The following is a 22,125-nucleotide window of genomic DNA, read 5'->3' as shown; positions in this document are numbered from 1 at the left end:
TGATCGCTTAAAGCCGGTCCCTGCTGCAAAAAGGGTTGGGGACCTCTGTCCTACAGGATTGGGTGGCAGAGAAGTTGAACATATGTAAATTTAAAAGTTTAAGAAAGTTTACAAGTTAAGTGAAAGAAACTTCATTATTCATTTATATGTACATGTACATTTCTTCATTAAAAACATGTCTTTCTGCATAATTTAGACTAACTTTGTGAGTTTTTTGAGGGCTGGAACCAATTAAAATTATTTACATTCATTCCTATGGGGAAAAGTCGTTCGAGATAAGAGCTGCTCGACTTAAGAGCCCAGGTCCGGAACGAATTAAACTCATATCTCGAGGTACCACTGTACAAGGTGTATATTCATTACTTTACATTGTAGGCAAGTGTCATCAAAAGACATATTAAGTATCTACGAAATGTGAGGAGGTGTACTGTGACATTCATTCATTCATTCATTCATTCATTCATTCATTCATTCATTCACATTCATTCATTCATTCATTCATTTATTTATTGCATTTGTATGCCGCCCCTCTCCGGAGACTCAGAGCGGCTAACAGCAACAATAAAACAGTGTACAATAGTAATCTAATATTAAAAACGATTAAAAACCCATTAATATAAAAACCAAACATACATACATACCATGCATAGAATTGTAAAGGCCTAGGGGGAAAGAGGATCTCAATTCCCCCATGCCTGACGGCAGAGGTGGGTTTTAAGTAGCTTATGAAAGGCAAGGAGGATGGGAGCAATTCTAATCTCTGGGGGGAGTTGGTTCCAGAGGGCTGGGGCCGCCACAGAGAAGGCTCTTCCCCTGGGTCCCGCCAAGCGACATTGTTTAGTTGACGGGACCTGGAGAAGAACCACTCTGTGGGACCTAACCGGTCGCTGGGATTCGTGCAGCAGAAGGCAGTCCCTGAGATAATCTGGTCCGGTGCCATGAAGGGCTTTATAGGTCATAACCATCACTTTGAATTGTGACCGGAAACTGATCGGCAACCAATGCAGACTGCAGAGTGTTGGTGTAACATGGGCATATTTGGGAAAGTCCATGATTGCTCTCGCAGCTGCATTCTGCATGATCTGAAGTTTCCGAACATTTTTCAAAGGTAGCCCCATGTAGAGAGCGTTACAGTAGTCGAGCCTTGAGGTGACATACTGAATATGCCCCAGAATAATGTTGCAGGATGTAATGTGGGCCAATCTCTGTGGACAGATAGAGAGAAGATCCCTGAAGATGGGCTCGAGCACAAGTCCAAAAGCTCAGAAGACAGAACCCCTGTTCCCAATGATCGACCCAGATTTGAATCCCTCATAAAATAAAATTGGAAGGGATATTGGAAGTCTTCTAGTTCAACCACCATACCAGCGGTTCCTAACGTGGGGCCCATGCTCCACAGGAGCACAATCTGATATTTAATGGGGGCAATTGGGACCTTGTTTACACCAAGTTAATGGCCTTTTAGGCTTCTTCCGCGTGAGTAGGAGTTCACTTTTTGAATAGTAAGAATTATATTTCACGGGGTGGGTGGGTGGGCATCAGGATTTTAGAGATATTTAGGTGGAGCATGGACAAAAAAAGGTTGGGAACCACTGCCCTATACCATTGCAGGAAATGGCTTTCTAGTCTCTTCTTAACAGTCTCCAATGATGGAATACTTACAACTTCTGAAGGCAAGCCATGCCATTGATTAATTGTCCTAATAATAATTTTCTCCTTAATTCTGGGTTGAATCTCTCTTTGATAAGGTTCCATACATTACTTTTTGTCCTGCCCTCAGGAGTTTTGGAGGTTATTAATTTGAATATACTGTATTGCATTGTTTTTAAAATCCTCTTATATTTAGCCTAGTTATATTTTACCTGGCAGCTTTACTGGATATATCTGTGCATATTTGTCCAAAACATTTCATACATTAAATGTGACACTTGAATTTATTTGTGGAGAAATATCATATCCACAGCTATTTAAAAACATGCACCTGCCTGCCACATTTTATGCAATCTGTTCCAATACAGCAGCCTTGTAGAGCATGAATCAGTCCATAGGGAATATATGGAATTTACACAGCACTGAGAATAGCTATTTTTGAGCAATCTGACCCTTGTGAATTCCCGTGTGAGTGGTTTAAAATGCATTCCACAACCAACACATAGTTTCCCTTTGTTTTTTACATGTCTCCAAATTCCAATACAGTTCAAACGTTCAAAGGAAATGTGTTTTAGAATGCATATTTTAGAATGATATTCATTTAAAAATGCATCACTAAATATGACTGAAAAAATGCTTTCAAAAAAGAACTTCTCTAGATAAGAACCTGGTGTTCCAAGATTTTTTTGCCTCTTCTTAAGAACCATTTTCTACTTAAGAACCCGAAAAATTTCCCTGGAAACCTGAGAGCAGCATGAAGGCCCAGCCAGTTTCCTGCCATTCCCCCTGGGTTTCTCTATCTGGCGCAGTGTATGGGAGGCAGCCTCAAGCCGGGTGTATGGGAGGCGCGTGCTCCTCCTCGCCACCTCAGAGTCCCTCTTTTTTTTAAGCCTTAAAGTTTTGGATTTTTTTATTCCCTTCACCTCACCTCTTCCTTTGGCAGCGACTGTTCTCCTCGTCTTCCTCCTCCTCCCCCCACCCAAATTCTGAGCTTTTATTTCTTTCCTAATGGGTTTGCACACATTATTTGCTTTTACATTGATTCCTATGGGAAAAATTGCTTCTGCTTACAAACTTTTCTACTTAAGAACCTGGTCACGTGTTGTGGTTGGCTCTGGGCCAGCTCCTGCAACGGGGAATTTGCATGTAGGCTTAGGTGAATCCTCAGGTTCCCAGAGACTTGTCTTACTGCAATCAGCTTCTGACAGTGACGATTCATTGCCAAGGTCAGACGTTACTTACTTACTTACTTACTTACTTACTTACTTACTTACTTACTTACTTACTTACTTACTTACTTACTTACTAGATTTGTATGCCGCCCCTCTCCATAGACTCGGGGCGGCATACAAATCTAGCCAGCCCATTAGTTAATGACCCCATTAGTGGGTCATCAGACTCACAGGAGGATAGGTAGATAGATGCCAGAATACACAGGCTCATGGCTAGAAGGGACCAACTGCACAGGTATTGTCAGAGATAAGGGAGAACACCTATGGCTGAGGCAACTAGGCTAATAGGGCTTTGCTGATAAATTACCAGCATTGCAGAGAGTGCATGTGGGAGTTTATCCGTTTGGAGAAGGATACGTCGTGTTTGCATGGTTTCTGAACTTTTACTGACTTTTTGGGATATTTCACAGCTAAGTAAATCTTGTGGACTCACTTGAAGAGGTTTGGCTGTGACGCTCTCACAGCTGCTCTTATCTGCTCTGTTTATTTTTGTCTTCCACAGCTTTCAAGGACTGTTATCTGTGTGTGAGCTAATTTGCTCAGTTTAAAGTGTGTGTGTGCACAGCTTTATTTTGCATAAACTGCTTTCCTGTTTACAACAGCGTGTGTGTTTCAATTTACATTTCTGACTTAATTGGGGCTCGTAACGTGAAGCCCGGCATAACATCATGGAACGAATTAAGTTCTTAAGTAGAGGTACTACCATTGTACTTATTTACATACTGATATTTGGCTCCTGTGCAAATTGTTTAAAAATCCTTGCCATGCCGTGGAACTCAAAAAAATAGAGATAGAGACGCAAGAAATATAGACCTGATATGAACTGGAAATGGAACGATTCATTCGTTCTTACAAGGAACACATTCCTAAATAGGTGCCTGAAGAGCTATTCCTGTCCTTCCATCTGGCTTTAATCCAAGTAGTTTCACTATCATAAGGTTATAAGGCTGATCAGCCTTCCACTTCAAAATAAATTGTGTATATTTAAGAAATGTTATTTACTGTCCTTTCCTGTATCCATTTATTTTACATTTTAACAGTAAGCCATCCTGGCAAGATTTCCCCCTTATTTTTTAAAATCTCTGCATACGGAATAGAATAGAGTAGAGTAGAATAGAATAGAATAGAATAGAATACTTTATTGGTCAAGTGTGATTGGGCACACAAGGAATTTGTCTTTGGTGCATATGCTCTCAGTGTACATAAAAGAAAAGATATATTTGCCAAGAATCATGAGATACAACCCTTAATGATTGTTATAGGATACAAATAAGCAATCAAATCACACTTGGAGAGGAGTGGCATACAAATCCAATTAATAAATACTGGGAAACAATCAATATAGATCATAAAGATACAAGCAACAAAGTTACAGCCCTGCAGTTATAAATGGGAAGAGATGGGTGATAGGAACAATGAGGAGACCATTAGTAATACAGTAGTATTGCAGCTTTAGTGAATAGTTCGACATCATTTAATTAACACCAATAATGTATTATCAAGAACAGATAGTTTTAATTGAATACTTTTGGGTGTCAAATTGTAAAAGGTGGACATAGCATATGGAACATCGTGCCTTCTCCCTTCCCACAGCAGGCTCAGTAGTAGCAGTGTGTCTGCAGATGAAGAATAAACAGATGAGGATTTTATTTCATTTCATTTTTGAATGGAGAAAGCGGGCAGCTGTTCAGTGAAGTGTAATTAAATAATTCCTTTCAAAGAACTGGTAATTCTTTCCCCCCTCCTCCCCTCTCGCCCACCCCACCCTTTTCAAGATGTGCCTTAGCTCTAGGCCCCTTCCCTTCCTTTGCAGAACAGAGTAGAGTCTTTGGCTTCTGCAAATAAACAGCTGGTTGGAGGGACAAGGTGGGCTGGTAGAAAAAGAGTTGGATTTCAGAGCTGGGGGTGAAGGATTCTGTAAATTAGAGGGGAAGTTCAGCATGGAGTCTTTGGAAGAGATTTATTTTGGAAACAGAGAAATGTAAAGAGCAGAGGTTGATGGATGCTCTCAGCAGCTGCTTCTCCCAAACAGGATGGAGGTTGCCAAGAGAAGAAGCCCCCCCCCCGCCCGTTTTTTAAAATGTTTCTCACTGAGTTAGACCCTTGTTCCTACAGCGGAAGAGAATGGACTTCAAGGCTTGATGCAAACATTAGATCTCCATATGCTGCGCATTCCAGATACTTCCACTCTTATTTAAGTAGCAGACTCAGAAAGAAAATCACAGGATTATATATTTATATTCCTCTCGGCTTGACTACTGCAATGCGCTTTATATGGGGCTACCCTGGAAAAGCATTCAGAGGCTACAATTAGTCCAGAATGTAGCCGAGTGAGCTGTTGTGGGTGTGCCCAGGTACAACCACATCACACCAACACTCCACGAGCTGCACTGGTTTCCAATTGGTCTCCGGACACAATTCAAGGGGTTGGTTATCACCTATAAAGCCCTACGTGGTTTAGGGCCAGGCTATCTATCTATCTATCTATCTATCTATCTATCTATCTATCTATCTATCTATCTATCTATCTATCTATCTATCTATCTATCCATCCATCCATCCATCCATCCATCCATCCATCCATCCATTTATTTATTTATTAGATTTGTATGCCGCCCCTCTCCGTAGACTCAGGGCAGCTCACAACATATAATAAAACAATTCACAACAAATTAATAAATTTAAAAAATTTAAAAACCCCATTATTAAACCAGACATACACACAGACATACCATACATAAATTGTATAGGCCCGGAGGAGGGGGGGAATGCCTCAATTCCCCCATGCCTGATGGCAGAGGTGAGTTTTAAGGAGTTTACAGAAGGCAAGGAGGGTGGGGGCAGTTCTCATCTCCAGGGGGAGCTGGTTCCAGAGTCAGGGCCACCACAGAGAAGGCTCTTCTCCTGGGACCCGTCAGACAGCATTGTTTAGTCGACGGGACCCGGAGAAGGCCAACTCTGTGGGACCTAATCGGTCGCTGGGATTCGTGCGGCAGAAGGCGGTCCCGGAGATATTCTGGTCCGATGCCATTAACTGTCTTCTGCCGCATATCTCCCGGTGACCAATTAGAGCCCACAGGGTTGGCCTTCTCTGGGTCCTGTCATGCGGAATACATATCTTTTTTGCTGCTAAAAAGTGGGTGAACTTTTATGCTGAACATGAATGTTAATAATATATTACATTATTTGATCTATACCGGAGTGTCAAATTCAAGGCCTCAAGCCAGATCCAGCCCTAGGGGTGCTTAAATTGGTCTTCGGACACAATTCAAGGGGTTGGTTATCACCTATAAAGCCCTTGGGTTGTGCGGCCTGCCTGGAAATAACAAAGGACCAGCCCATGGTGCCTCTGGCAGCCAAAATGGCGAATGGGGGGTGGGCCATGCACGGCTTCCCCTGCACCCCATTTTGGCTGGCAGGGTACTGCAGGGGGCCATCCAGGCTGAAGACGGTGCAGGGGCAGATTCGTGCAGCACCTCTGCAGCCCATTTTGGCTGGCAGGCTACTGCAGGAGGAGTCCATTCCATCCGGTCCTCAAAGAAATCCAGTTTGACACCCCTGTTCTACACTGATTCTTATTATTGTTTTTTGTTGAGTGGGGTGTTTGGGAGGGAACAGGTAAAATGGTATGGATTACTTATTCTTTGTTTTATCCACGTTTACCAAAATCTGCTGCGTATTAATGATAGAATATCTGTGAAGGCCTTGGAAAATGCATGTTTGTCTATACCAGGGGAAGGGAAAGTTGGCTCTTCTATGACCTGTGGACTTCAACTCCCAGAATTCGTGAGCCAATCATGCTATCTCAGGAATTCTGGGAGTTGAAGTCCACGTGTCATAGAAGAGCCAACTTTCCCTACCCCTGGTCTATACTTTACAAAGATCAGCATCATGCAAACTGATGTACGCTCTGTAAGACTCTATGGAAGCAAAAGTTGGACTTTGACGAATGTTGGACATAAATAGTATCAACGTTTTTGATTCCTGAAGAAGAAAACAAGCATATCCATCATTGAACAAATCAACCCAGATATCTCACTAGAAGCACAAGTAACCAGGGCTCAAATTATCCAGACATTATAACGTAAGGGACATTTTGGAGAAGGTTCTGATGCTGGGAAAGGTAGAAGGAAAGAGAAGAAGACAACCAACTGCAAGGTAGATGGACCCAGTAACCGTGGTAATGGATGCACTTTAGAACAGGAGTCTCCAACCAGAATTTCTGGGAGTTGAAGTCTGCCAGGCTTAAAGTTGCCAAGGTTGGAGATCCATGCTTTGGGAGACCTGAAAGAGCAGGTTATGGATTCATCTCTCTGGTTCCTAACACCAATGGGATGGCACAATTTTCCCTTTTGGCAGACTTTCAAATTAGCCCAGTTGAGGCAGAATTGTTCTGCGGCAATTACAAGGCCCAGGAGTTGAATGCCCCCATCACACCAAGCAAAATTGCGCTGGCCCCACAAGCACTCACAAGTCACGGTGGCGAGCCCAATTTAGCATTCCGGCTAGAAGCCCACCGCTGTCTACATGGCTTAATAGTTAATGCTACCTGTTGAAGATAGCTGTAACTATAGATAAGAATAGAAGCAATTTTTAATTCTTTGTCTAAGGCAGCAACCCTGCGACTCCACTCTCTGCAGAGAGAAATAACACAACAGTTTTGTCTCAAGGCAACTCCCCCTTCTCCTCCCCTCTCCCCTCCTCTAGGGGAGAGAGGGACGGAGGGAGAGAGAGGGGGAGGGAGAGAGGGAGAGAAAGGGAGGGAGAGAGAAGGAGATAGAGGGAGAGAGGGAGGGAGGGGAGAGAGGGAGGGAGAGAGAGAAGGGAGGGAGAGAGAAGGAGAGAGAAGAAGAGAGGGAGGGGAGAGAGAGGAGAGAGGGACGGAGGGAGAGAGAGGGGGAGGGAGAGAGGGAGAGAAAGGGAGGGAGAGAGAAGGAGATAGAGGGAGAGGGAGGGAGGGGAGAGAGGGAGGGAGAGAGAGAAGGGAGGGAGAGAGAAGGAGAGAGAAGAAGAGAGGGAGGGGAGAGAGAGGAGAGAGGGACGGAGGGAGAGAGAGGGGGAGGGAGAGAGGGAGAGAAAGGGAGGGAGAAAGAAGGAGATAGAGGGAGAGAGGGAGGGAGGGGAGAGAGGGAGGGAGAGAGAAGGAGAGAGAAGAAGAGAGGGAGGGGAGAGAGAGGAGAGAGGGAGGGAGGGAGGGAGAGAAGGAAGGGAGAAAGGGAGGGAGAGAGGAGGGAGAGAGGGAGAAGGAGAGGGAGGGAGAGAGGGAGAGGGAGAGAGAAGGCGAGAGAGGGAGAGAGGGAGGGGGAGAGAGGGAGGGAGAGAGAGGGGAGGGAAAGAGGCAGGGAGAGAGGGGGAGGGGAAGAGGGAGAGAGGGGGGAGAGAGAGAGAGAGACCAAAGCTGCTTGTTTGTTTTAAGGCAAAAAAATGAAGACAAGAGAAAATGCCCCCCCCCCTCAGAATTTATATTCTTCACTCTCATGCCCATTTCATCCACACCTGGGTCCTATCTCCACTTCCCAGGGCCTCATGTGTACATATATTCCATCATCCCATCCTTCATTCAATTAAAGAAAGCAAGTCTTACTTAATTGCAGCTACTAGCCTTGTGCAATTTCAATTCAATTTATTGTGTGGTGGAAGACCAGCATGAATAATAAACAGATTTAAGTCATAGTTAAAATGTGTTTATAAAACAAGCTAACTAACATTTATAAGTGAGATCCAGGGTGCAGCCTACATTAAATGATAATATAAATACTAACGTTTTAATAAATATGATATGGGACCATATGCACCCAAGACAAATTCCTTGTGTGACCAATCACACTTGGCCAATAAAGAATTCTATTCTGTTCTGTTGTACTTGTAAAATGACAAGTATCTAAAAGTGTTAATATTGACAAAGTAAAATCTCTAAAGTGTAAGTGGATTAGAATTGCAAGGAATGCATTGTGGGACATTTCCATTGGGCTAGTTTAACAAACTAAAGGACTAAGATGGGGTTAAATAACTATGGCTCTTTTACATTTTATGGACTTCAACTCCCAGAACTCCTGAGCCAGCTATGTAACAAACAGGCTAGATGGCTCAGGAATTCTGGGAGTTGAAGTCCACAGGTCGTAAAAGGGTCATAGTTGCCCACCCATAGACTAAGATCTACTCCAAGCAAAGAATTTGAGAAGTCCCGTAGTCCCATGGAGTCAGAGCTCTTGTGTGGGTGGGAAAACTGCTTGGCCTTTTCAAGGGCATCTGTTTTCATCCCTATATGCCAACTTTTCAGTTTATTTATTGTCCACATTAGAAGGCTGTCTCTTTAAGCCTTCCATCAAGCAAGTGTTAAATCCTGGGAGGAGCAATTTGGCTATATAGACACAAAAGCTTTCACTGCACTCTGAGTTTGTTGGAACATAATGCCCCTCCGAAGGTAATTACTAGCTCATTGCTTCTCTTTGGCAAGATAGCAAGTTTAATGTTCTTGGGACTGATCTCCCCTCCCCTTTAAATATGATAATTGATATAGCTAACAAGAATCAGTTTGTTTTCTTTTGCTCCTTTTTAAAGTTGGTCTTCGGTGCTTTAAAGAAAGGTGGACTAAAGGCCATTTGATTCTGTTATTTATTTATTTATTTATATTATATTATATTACAGTGTTCCCTCGATTTTCGTGGGTTCGAACTTCGCAAAAAGTCTACCGCGGTTTTTCAAAAATATTAATTAAAAAAATACTTCGCGAGTTTTTTCCCTATACCACCCGATTTTCCCCACCCGATGACGTCATATGTCATCGCCAAACTTTCGTCTGCCTTTAATAATTTTTTTAAAATAAATTTTAATAAATAAACATGGTGAGTAATAATCTAAATGGTTGCTAAGGGAATGGAAAATTGCAATTTAGGGGTTTAAAGTGTTTAAGGGAAGGTTTGTGATACTGTTCATAGCCAAAAATAGTGTATTTACTTCCGCATCTCTACTTCGCGGAATTTCGACTTTCGTGGGCGGTCTCGGAACGCATCCCCCGTGAAAAACGAGGGAACACTATATATATTTTATTTTCGCGGGTTCGAACTTCGCAAAAAGTCTACCGCGGTTTTTCAAAAATATTAATTAAAAAATACTTCGCGAGTTTTTTCCCTATACCACCCGATTTTTCCCACCCGATGACGTCATATGTCATCGCCAAACTTTCGTCTGCCTTTAATAATTTTTTTTAAATAAACTTTAATAAATAAACATGGTGAGTAATAATCTAAATGGTTGCTAAGGGAATGGAAAATTGCAATTTAGGGGTTTAAAGTGTTTAAGGGAAGGTTTGTGATACTGTTCATAGCCAAAAATAGTGTATTTACTTCCGCATCTCTACTTCGCGGAATTTCGACTTTCGTGGGCGGTCTCGGAACGCATCCCCCGTGAAAAGCGAGGGAACACTGTATATATTTTATTTTATTTTATTTTATTTGTCATGCAAATATAGCATTGTATTGTAGTATGTTTAACATAATATAAGTATAAAGTAGAGATAGAAAAGACAAAAAGACATTAAGACAGTAACGGAAGGCACGCCCCCTTACAGACCTCTTAGAAAAGGGCAGAGGTCTATTGTAGATAATGTAAGGTTAAAAATTTTGGGATTGGGGGAAGAAACAACAGTCTGGTAGTGAATTCCAGGCGTTGACCACTCTATTGCTGAAATCGTATTTTCTGCAGTCTAGTTTGGAGCGATTTACATTTAGTTTGTATCTATTGCGTGCTCTTGTGTTGTTGTTGTTAAAGGTAAAGTAGTCGCTAACAGGGAGTACATTGCAGCAACATCCTTCGTGTTTTTTTCCCAGGTTGCCTGAAAGCCTGAGAAAAAAAAATGAGCGCCTTTCATGAATAGTTGAGAGCGGCTTGCAGAAGACCTGAAAGATGTAATTGCCAAAGCGTGCACCGTTGTCTTAATTAATGGCAGCTTTATCACGCGTAATGAATTTTATCAGCCATGATGGCAAAGCCAGAGTTTTGATTCTCAGAAAACTAATGGGGAAAAACAGTCTCCCAAAAGACAGAAGAGAGAGCAAAGCCAAGAGGATCAGGTTACAACTCTTTTAAGTATTATTGCATTGCTGTAATGTTCAGACTTTTTTTTTAATGGTCTATATCTATAAAATAATAAACACGAGAGGGAAAAATGTGGGCGAAATATTTTTTAAAGTTTTTTTTAATTTTTGTCTAGTTTTTATACATGCGTCAATACATATACCTTAAGAATATATCAATAGCATATTTTCAAATCAATCAGAGTTCAATAACCTATTTTTACACGTAGCCTTGCTGTTGCTATTCAGTCTGTTTTTCCTTTTCTTCACACTCCTTCTCCCCTACCTACCTTCTTCCTCCTTCTCTTCCCCTTCCCTTCTTTCCTTCTTCCCTTCCTTCCTACTTCCTCTTTCTCTTCCAAACCCTGAGTGATTTTGATTCTAATACGTATTATATTTAACAGACAGGCAACATTTTTCCATGCTTAAGCTATCAGCATTACTTTTTAAATTCTTTGTTATTTAACATTATATCTATACTGTTAAATATTTTCGGTATATTTAGGGCTAAATGCTTTTGATAAGCTATTATTATTATTATTATTATTATCATTATCATTATCATTATTTATTAGATTTGTATGCCGCCCCTCTCCGAAGACTCGGGGCGGCTCACAACAGTAATAAAAACAATATAGTAGTGGAACAAATCTAATATTAAAAAACATATAAAACCTTATCATTATTTAAAAAACCAAACAGCACATTCATACCAAACATAAAACAAAGTATAAAAAAGCCTGGTGTCTCAACTCCCCCATGCCTGGCGGTATAAATGAGTCTTGAGTAGTTTACGAAAGACAAGGAGGGTGGGGGCAGTTCTCATCTCCGGGGGGAGTTGGTTCCAGAGGGCCGGGGTCGCCACAGAGAAGGCTCTTCCCCTGGGACCCGCCAAACAACATTGTTTTGTCGACGGGACCTGGAGAAGGCCAACTCTGTGGGACCTTATCGGTCGCTGGGATTCGTGCGGTAGCAGGCGGTTCCGGAGGTTGCTAGTTTTCTCTATTCAAGAGGGAAGGGTTTTTTATGTAAGAACAATTTGGCAACCTGCTTAGCCAGCAAGATTGGCATACAATTTCTTGACTTATGACCATTCACTTAATGCCTGATCTGGATATATTTATAATCCAGATTCTGGCAACCCTGCCTCACCCAGTTACACTCTGCAACTAAGCTGCATTTACAGCTGTTTGCAGCAGTTTGCCTTTGCAATGACCACGTTTTATAAGGATTTTGTAAAAACCAGCATTTATTTCTGGGTTTGGGGTTTGTTTTGTTTTGTTTTTTTGCAAAAACAGCATGTAGCAAACCCTAGGTTCACTTTATGACCACATTGTTTGCTTAATTGCAGCATTTGCTAGACGGTGCTGTGAAAAAGTTGCAAAATCAGGTTGATTGTATGAGGTGATCTGACTTATAACCAGGACTGGCAGTTCCATTGTGGTCATAACTCAAGGGCTACCTGTAGTTTGGTTGTGCTGTTTAACTCTGAATTGCAAAGAAATAAAATTACCGTTTTGGATAGATGCCTAAATCAAGGACATGCCCCAGAGACATCTTCAGAATGAAATCCTAACCATCAAAGAGCTAAACAAGATCACTTTTTCTCCATTTACCTTATACTGCATTATACTAAGTCAAAATGTGGTTGGTTTGTGGCTTAGAACCAGGGGTGGGTTCCACTTCCCTTTGCCACCGGTTCGTATTACTATGTCCTCTTGAGACATTGTCACTTCCGTGCCTGCTCAGACAACGGATTCACAAAATTTCACTTCTGCGCCTGCTCCTATAACAGTGATGGCACACCTTTTTTTCCCTTGGGTGCTGAAAGAGCGTGGGCGTATGCCCACAACCATAATTCAACATAATTTCACCTAGAGAGGGCTAAAACAACTTCCCACGCCCCCTGGAGGCCGGAAATGGCCTGTTTCCTAACTTTTGGTGGGCCCAGTAGGCTTGTGTTTTACCCTCTCCAGGCTCCAAAGGCTTCCCTGGAGCATGGGGAGAGAAAAAACGCCCCCCTCCATCCCCCCAGAGACTCTCTGGAAGCCAAAAAGTCCTTCCAGAGTCTCTGTGCAAGCCATAAATCAGCTGGCCCGCAAACACATGCACATTGGAGCTGAGCTAGGGCAACAACTCACATGCCAACAGATATGGCTCCGTGTGCCACCTGTGGCACCCCGCGTCATAGGTTTGCCATCACTGACCTATAAGATCCCTTCCAATCCTATAATTCGGTGTTCTGTATCAGGATGAATGCAAATCACAGTATAATAATAATAATAATAAATAATAATAATAATAATAATAATAATAATAATAATAATTTATTAGATTTGTATGCCGCCCCTCTCTGAAGACTCGGGGCGGCTCACAACAATAATAAAAACAATATTATAGTAGAACAAATCTAATATTAAAAAAACATATAAAACCCTATCATATTTTTTTAAAAAAACCCAAACAACACATTCATACCAAACATAAAACAAAATATAAAAGAGCCTGGGGGAAAGGTGTCTCAACTCCCTCATGCCTGGCGGTATAAGTGAGTCTTGAGTAGTTTACGAAAGAAAGGGAGGGTGGGGGAAGTTCTAATCTCCGGGGGGGAGTTGATTCCAGAGGGTCGGGGCCGCCACAGAGAAGGCCATGATATGTGAGGCCAGCAATTATCCAAGAAAAGGCTTGAAATGATTTATTTTATTCCTCAGCCTAAAGGGAAGATGTTCAATCCATTCTATCTTCCTTTCTGCAGGGAAACATCGCTCAAAGAAGATAAACTAATCTCAGAGACTGCTTTCCATATCACTGAAAAGGACAACGAAAGTTTCATTTTTCCCCTCTGTGAGGGAATTTTCACTGGCAGTCTCTTGAAAAAAATACATTCTTTTCCCCATGGATAAAATTCTCACGTTGTCTCAAGATATCTGGGAACTCCTTCACCGCCTCAGGATGAAGAGCAAGTACACCATCCTTCTGGTCTTTGTGGTAGCCCTTGTGATAATTGAGAAGGAGAACAACATCATCTCAAGGTAGGGTGGGGAGAAAAAGAGGCTGTGCTGGAAAAGAGGCTTTCTTGGTCTTGCTCTCTGGCCTTCAGGCTGTATCTTACCTTGCCAGTCCCACCAGTTCACCAGTCTTTTGGAACCAGGTAAATATTAACATTTCCCAGTCTGAATTAAGTTGCATCTTTATTCACAAATGCAGCCAGATGGTTCTCTTGAGCAGAGGTCTTCAAACATGGTGGCTTTAAGACTTGTGGATTTCAACTCTCAGAATTCTGGGAGTTGAAGTCCACAAGTCTTAATGTTGCCAAGTTTGGGGATCCCCTGCTCTTGAACATGGACTGAGATCAATTATCAGTCAATAATGCTTATTCCTCAAGCCAAAGGGAATAAATATGAATACACACCCACACATTCACTGACCAACTAATAAAATATAAATTGAATATAATGTAGAAGCTGAATAAATAAATAAATTACTTGTACACAGCTGTCCCATCTGGTTGAGATGACGTATCACAAGCATGATTGATTAAATAAGCCCCATTTGGTAGGATTTGTTTAACAAAGCTGTGGGTTAAAAGGAACACGCAAGTCCTGCCACAGATAGAAATTAACCAGCATTTATTTATTTATTTATTTATTCATTCATTCATTCATTCATTCATTCATTCATTCATTCATTTATTGGATTTGTATGCCGCCCCTCTCCATAGACTCGGGGCGGCTAACAACAGTAATAAAAAACAGCATGTAAATCCAATACTTAAACAACTAAAAAACCCTTATTGTAAAACCAAACATCCATCCATACAAACATACCATGCATGAATTTTAAAGGCCTAGGGGGAAAAAATATCTCAGTTCCTCCATGCCTGACAACAGAGGCAGGTTTTAAGGAGCTTATGAAAGGCGAGGAGGTTGGGGGCAATTCTAATCTCCGGGGGGAGTTGGTTCCAGAGGGCCGGGGCCGCCACAGAGAAGGCTTTTTCCCTGGGTCTCACCAAATGACATTGTTTAGTCGACGGGACCCGGAGAAGGCCAACTCTGTGGGACCTAACCGGTCGCTGGGATTCGTGCAGCAGAAGGCGGTCTCATAGATACCCTGGTCCGGTGCCATGAAGGGCTTTATAGGTGATGACCAACACTTTGTGACCGGAAACTGATCGGCAACCAATGCAGACTGCGGAGTGTTGGTGTAACATGGGCATACCTGGGGAAGCCCATGATTGCTCTCACAGCTGCATTCTGCATGATCTGAAGTTTCCGAACACTTTTCAAAGGTAGCCCCATGTAGAGACATTACAGTAGTTGAGCCTCGAGGTGATGAGGGCATGAGTGACTGTGAGCAGTGACTCCCGGTCCAAATAGGATTTAGGATTTAGCTATCATTGGAGGTCTCTGCCTGAAGAGGTAATTTATCCCCCCCCCCCAAGAATAAAACTTGTAAGTATTTACATTATTGTTCTATGTACTACATCTCTTTGCTTTTTTGTTCAGGTTCTATAAGCAAATATGTAATTTTACTGTCTAATTTTACAGGAATCTATCTGCAATATTAATCTAGGGTTACATGTAATAATAACAATAACAATAACAATAGTTTATTTATAATGCCTTTTTAACAAAGGGCATAACAGCAAGCCATATACAACTAAGGAAGATAGACAAGGTCCTTCTAACTTAACATTGAGCATCCAAATTACTAAAGCGCGGAGGCATTGTAGTACAGTAAATCATTTATGGTACCAGGACTGAATGCTTAGGATATTTATACAATCAGAAGCAATAATAAGTAATACATTATAATTACAAGTAAGTATAGGAAAAGTATTTTCATACTTTCATGCTACTACTGACATACATTAAAGAATCCGTCTATAAGGCTACAACTGGTCTGTGCAAGGCAGTCATCTAGAATAGCAGTCATCATTGCATACAAACAGGATTGGCAAGCTTCAGAATGCCTTAAAATGTTGCCCGGATCTTTTGAGAAGTTACAAGGTTTCAACAGGTAGAATTACCTGTTACCGTATTTTTGGAGTATAAGAATTACTGTAATTTTGTAGTATCAGAGATTGTTTTGTTTTGTTTTGTTAATTTAATTTAATTTAATTCATTACATTTGTATGCCGCCCCCTTCTCCGTAGACTCGGGGCAGCTCACAACAACAATAAAACAATTCAAGACAAATTTAATAATTTAAAAACATTTTTAAAAACCCCGTTATTAAAGCAGACATACATACAAACATACCATACATGAATTGTATAGGCCCGGGGGAGATGTCTCAATTCCCCCATGCCTGACGGCAGAGGTGGGTTTTAAGGAGTTTACGAAAGGCAAGGAGAGTGGGGGCAGTTCTAATCTCAGGGGGGAGCTAGTTCCAGAGGGTCGGGGCCGCCACAGAGAAGGCTCTTCCCATGGGACCCACCAAACGACATTGTTTAGTCGACGGGACCCGGAGAAGGCCGACTCTGTGGGACCTAATCAGTCGCTGGGATTTGTGCGGCAGAGATTCGTGCGGATAAAAGAGGATGGAAATTTTGGTGTGTCTTATATACTGAATACAGCTATTTTTGGCCGCCTGAAGCCCTGCCCTCCATAACATTTTTATGAAAATTGGCCCATTTTTTGCAAAATGGGGTGTGCAGAGAGTTTGGGAGGTCTGCAGAGCACTCCTGGGGACTGAGGGAAGGCAAAAACGGAGGCGTCTTTGCTTTCCCTCAGTCCCTAGAAGCACTCTACAGGCCTCCCAAAACCTCTGCATGCCCCATGTGTTGGGAAAAAAAGGTGAAAAGAGGGTCATTTTTTTGCAAAAAATGAGGTGCACAGAGAGTTTGGGAGGCCTGCAGAGTGCTTCTGGGGGCTGGGGGAAGGCAAAAAGGCCCGTTTTTACAAAAAAGTCACAGTTTTTTGCAAAAACTGGTTTTTTTCTGTCTTCCCCCAGCCCCCAGAAGCACTTTGCCGGCCTCCCAAGCCCTCTGCACACCCTGATTTCTGCAAAAACAGGTGAAAAATGGGCACACAGAATATTTGGGAGACCTGCAGAATGCTCACGGGGGCCGGGGAGAACATAAAACTTTTTTTTCTCACTTACATCTTCAAAATTTTGTTGCGTCTTCTCCACCGATGCCTCTTATAGTCCAAAAAATATGGTAGATACTGTATGATCCTATTAAAAGCAACAATGTGTTGATATCTCTAGAGTTTAGCAGTGTGTTAAATATATTGAGTTTAAACGAATCCAACATAGCTCTGCTAATAAACCGAACCTCTTGTGTGAGGATTGGCGTGGATTCTGATTTATTTCTCAGATGCTATTTTGGGCGTTGACACACTGCTGTTATTGGCCCTGATTATTTACTCTTTCTCTTCACAGGGTTTCAGACAAACTGAAGCAGTCTCCACAATCCCTGCCAGAAGCCAACAGCACCGATTCTGGGTTGCTGCCGCCGGAGAATGGTTCCCTCTTGTCACTCAGCACGCTGGACCTGGCCTTCTCCCAGCTGAAGCACCGGTTGAGGAACATCACTCTGCAGCTTGGTGGCACTCTGCTCCCCCCCACGAAAAGGACACGGAAACACGTGCTCCTCATGGCCACCACCCGTACCGGCTCTTCCTTTGTAGGGGAATTCTTCAACCAGCAGGGCAACATTTTCTACCTCTTTGAGCCCCTGTGGCACGTAGAAAGGACAGTGTCTTTCGAATCGGGCGGCGCGAACGCGGTGGGGTCAGCCCTTGTCTACAGAGATGTTTTGAAGCAGCTCTTCCTCTGCGACCTTTACATTTTGGAAAACTTCATCATCCCATTCCCAGAGGACCACCTGACTCACTTTCTCTTCCGGCGTGGTTCAAGCCGCTCTTTGTGCGAGGAGCCTGTTTGCACCCCCTTTGTCAAGAAGGTCTTTGAGAAGTACCACTGCAAGAACCGCCGCTGCGGCCCCTTGAATGTGACTCTGGCAGTGGAGGCCTGCCTGCAGAAGGAACACATGGCCCTTAAGGCTGTCCGCATTCGACAGCTGGAATTCTTGCGTCCGTTAGTCGAAGATCCCCGCCTGGACTTGAGGATAATTCAGCTGGTGCGAGATCCTCGCGCGGTGCTGGCCTCCCGCATGGTGGCTTTTTCGGGGAAGTATGAAACCTGGAAGAAATGGGCTAATGAAGGTGTAGCCACCCTTAATGAAGATGAAGTTCAGAGGTTACGAGGCAACTGTGAAAGCATCCGACTCTCGGCCGAACTTGGTTTAAAGCAGCCAGCATGGCTTCAAGGCCGCTACATGCTGGTCCGCTACGAGGACATTGCGAGATCCCCGCTCCAAAAAGCCAAGGAGATATACAAATTTACCGGCATTGCTCTCACCACGCAGGTGGAGGACTGGATCCGTAAAAATACACAGGCCCCTCAAGATAGCAATGGCATCTACTCCACCCAGAAAAACTCCTCTGAACAGTTTGAGAAGTGGCGATTCAGCATCCCCTTCAAACTCGCCCAGGTGGTCCAGAACGTCTGCACTCCAGCCATGAATCTCTTTGGCTACAAGTTGGCCAACAGTGCTGAGACTCTTACCAACAGATCCATCAGCTTGCTAGAAGAGAGGAGGAACTTCTGGATTACGTAAAAGTTGCCTTCATTGATGAATTTTTGTTCCCCCCAATCCTAGCGTTCTTTGAATTGAGGAAGAGAGAATGCAAGAATATATATATATTCAGGAAGGAACACATGGGCAGGAAGTGTTGGGGGACAAGTTGCTTCCACCCATCTTGAGTATTCAAGCCAAAGAGCCTTTGGCTTTATCTGGAAGTAAGCATCACTGGTTGCCCTGACACTTCCAGGTGGATTATAATGGGACCACAACACTGGCGCAAGGATGTATTCAGAAGCGAACACGGCATGGAGGATTAAACCCTGTGTCCCAGTTTCCCTACCTCATGTCCACATGCTTTCTGCCGGAGATGTTTGTCTCTCACCTTCACTAAACAGCCAAAGAGAGTGAATGTTTTATATATTTAAAAATAAATTTATCACTTGGAAGAAAAGCATGGGCTTCTTCGCTTGCAGACAACCTGTGAGAGGAGCGGAATGTTGCACTAATCTCGTCTTAAGGCAGCCTTAAAGAATCCGTCAACCAGATATTTGGAAGGAAAGAAACTTACTTAGAGAGCGAGAAAGCTGACCGGTTCATGTGTAGACAGAGCGTGTTTTGTACATGTTTCCCCTTAAACCCTCAGATAAATTGAGGCCTTGTTTAAATGGAGGAGGTGTGACTGGAGAAGCGAGGTGCATGGCGTAGAACAGAGGTGGCTCTACCTGTAAGGAGACTTTGGGCCACACACAGTTTTATGCACCTAATATTGTTTTTATCCTAACTCACTCAGTGCTTTGAGAGATTTAAAGCAAACAAGCAATGAAATACTCTAAGAGAAAGAGACTGGGACAATAATCACTCTACATCTGTGGACGTGAACTTTTCTTATGCCATTAGTGGTTGTGCTGTCCATTATCTTTTTTTAAAAAAAGTTTTTTTTGTCTGCTTTTCTTTCTTATCTCTGTATCACAAACCTTCATCTGGTGTCTGGGACACTAAAGTGAAGAATGCTGCTTTCTCATCCAATGGAAGAAAGTAGTGGCTTTAATTGCATTTTTCTCTTTAATCCCTATAATTGTTTCTGTCCTTCAAGGTGATGTTGGAAATTGTCTCTTCTGTAATTTCTTGGGGAGGGGGGAGAGAGATAGTTTCTTCCAAACCACATTTGTTGAAGCAGAAAGGGAGAGAGAAAGAGAGCAGGTGGATTTGGTCAAGAGGGAGGCAGCAAAATATAACCGAAAGAGAAAAAGGCTCCTTGGTTGCCACTCTAAAATTCCTCTGACTAATTTCCAGTGCTGGATCCAGCAGGAAACATCTAATGAATTTCATTTAGCTGTTCATCAGAAGCACTTATTAACATCACTGGGAATTTGGTATTTCATCCCACAGTGGGAGCCGTATCAAGATTTTGATTGCCTCCCCCAAAGTGGGTACCACTTGGGGTGGCAATTCAACCTGGTTTTATCTCAATATGGTTGAAGTCTAATCTACCCCCACCTCCAAATTCCCAGGAATTTTATCTGAGCAGTGACATTTTCAACGTACTCAATTTTGCGAAAGGTTGACATGGATTATCACGTCTCATTTTGAGTTAATAAATGGATAGATTAATATCAGGGTCTAAACACACACACACAAAGAAAACGTTTGTCACCTCTCTGTGCAGTTTCATTAACAGTCAGTCACGGGTGATTGTCTGGCAGTGGTAATTTAACAACTACACATTTTTTCTTATCTGTAGTGAGAAGAACATTTAATGTTCCAGCCGTTTTTTGTTCCTTTTCTTAAACAAAACAACAAAGAAAATTGTTTAAATAACTATTTCTTGTCTTCTTTTCCGTGGAGCACTGCAGTAAATAAGCAACCACGTTTGTTTTGATACACACTCCAAGTAACAAAGATCAATGTGACTATCCTTTGGTTTCATGGCGTTGAGTGAGTGAGCAGGAATGGGCTTTGCACAGATGTGGCAAGAATGTGTAATCGTGAGGATGCCTTGCCTCTCTTGTTTGCTTGCAAGAAAGAGTACCAGCTTCCAAACAGCATATGATAATGGAGATTTATCTCTGAATAAAAGAGCTCCCAGATATCATTAAGTTCCTCCAAGGTTCTGGCCAAAATCAGAACCTTAAAGCTATAAAGCCCCACTGCATGTCAGAATTGCAGAAAGAAGCTGGATAGGTCTACAAAAGTTACCAGGAAAGAAAAAAGATGGAGCATTGGCTAATATTCCCACAATTGATTCCACCCACGGTTATGATTTAATTTTCCAACTTATAAAGTGGTGCCATGTCTACATGATTCATACACTGTGTCAGCTTACCCTCAAATATAAGTCATAGCAGTCTTTCAGTCAGTTAGTTATCCCATTTCTGTTAACTAGCAATGAAATCTACTGGTTCAGAAGTGTGTGCTTTGTGCGTGTGCTATCGTGTGTATTTTTTCACCCTCTGTGCATGTGAAGAGGGTTAAAAACAAGAAAATGGTGATGTGAACGGAGGTTCACGATGCCGCCAGTTATCCAAACCACCGATGGCCACCACTACTGGTACCCCCCAAACTGATAGCATTTCACCCCTGATTTAACCCACTGCACAGATGGATCGTCCTCTTGCACTACAGGTGTGCTTGTGCACGTATCTTTTTCTCTTTAACAAGCCTTTTGACCTCTCTCTATAACCTTGGATAAGCTCTGTTTCAGAACTACATGCAATTCTTTTAAAGGAAGTGTGTTGAAATATTCCTAACTTTCCTACAAAAACATTCTGAATTAGACGTTTCAACCAGCACTATATTTGCTGCGCAATAGTGTTTTTCCCTTTGTGATGGACTACTCTTACATTTCTCTGTTTGGTGGCGACGGTGGCAGAGCTGGGAAATTTATCTTAATTTTGTTACGATTATTTATGTGGAAGAGCTGGGACTGGATTTTTTTTTTAAAAGCCACAACTTCCTGCCTTATTTTGAACTTTCTGCTCTTTCCTTTCTGAAAGCTGTAAACTCTGGGGTTCATTTATTTATTTATTGTACGGAGGAGATGACTGTTGCTTTGGTAGAAGGAATCAAAACTGCACAAAAATAAAAACAGTTTTCCCAAGAATCAGAAGTCAACTTGATTTTCCAAAAAGCGGGGTCAACCTATTTTGCAGAGCACCAGAGGGCAGGACAAGAAGCAACAGATGGAAACCAGTCAAGGAGAGAAACAACCGGAATTAATTTAATTAATTTTGATTAATTAAAGAGAAACTTTCTAACAATGAGAACAATCAAGTAGAGGGTCAGCTTGTCTCTAGAAGTTGTGGGTGTTCGATCACTGAAGATTTTAAAGAAGAGTCTGGACAGCCACATGCCAGAAAAGGTATAGGGCAGTGAAACCAAAAGGAGGGGGCGCACATGTGCGCATGGCAGAAACAGGAAGACCAGCTACCTGGTGCACATGCGCATGCTGGGAAGATCTTCCGGTTTCCTACACATGTGCACCAACCACCTGGTCTGCCGGTTTCAGGCATGCACGCTTGTGCAAAGATCAGCTGCCCGGTGTGCATGCGTGCATCAGAAACCAGATCATCTTCCT

The 22,125-nt window shown here is 42.5% G+C and overlaps 1 protein-coding gene across 3 annotated transcripts in view; it reads left to right on the top strand.

The window, feature by feature from the left end:
- CHST3 (carbohydrate sulfotransferase 3) overlaps nt 1-21,651 on the top strand; it is a 64,554-nt gene extending 42,903 nt beyond the window's left edge. The window contains exons 1-4 of one of the 3 annotated variants that reach the window (XM_070752201.1): nt 9,214-9,306; nt 10,712-10,954; nt 13,713-13,989; nt 17,345-21,651. In XM_070752201.1, the coding sequence (XP_070608302.1) occupies nt 13,853-13,989; nt 17,345-18,584 (1,377 nt within the window). In that variant the 5' untranslated portion in view covers nt 9,214-9,306; nt 10,712-10,954; nt 13,713-13,852 and the 3' untranslated portion in view covers nt 18,585-21,651. Of the gene's footprint in view, nt 1-9,213; nt 9,307-10,711; nt 10,955-13,712; nt 13,990-17,344 lie in introns of those variants that run through there. The other 2 variants (XM_070752202.1, XM_070752203.1) reach the window with 2 other exon arrangements.
- Nucleotides 21,652-22,125: the final 474 nt, after the last annotated feature.

The sequence above is a fragment of the Erythrolamprus reginae genome, chromosome 5 (genome assembly GCF_031021105.1).
Source record: "Erythrolamprus reginae isolate rEryReg1 chromosome 5, rEryReg1.hap1, whole genome shotgun sequence".
NCBI lineage: Eukaryota > Metazoa > Chordata > Lepidosauria > Squamata > Dipsadidae > Erythrolamprus > Erythrolamprus reginae.
Note: the sequence above shows the minus strand (reverse complement) of the source record. Positions and strands in the feature narration are given on the sequence as shown.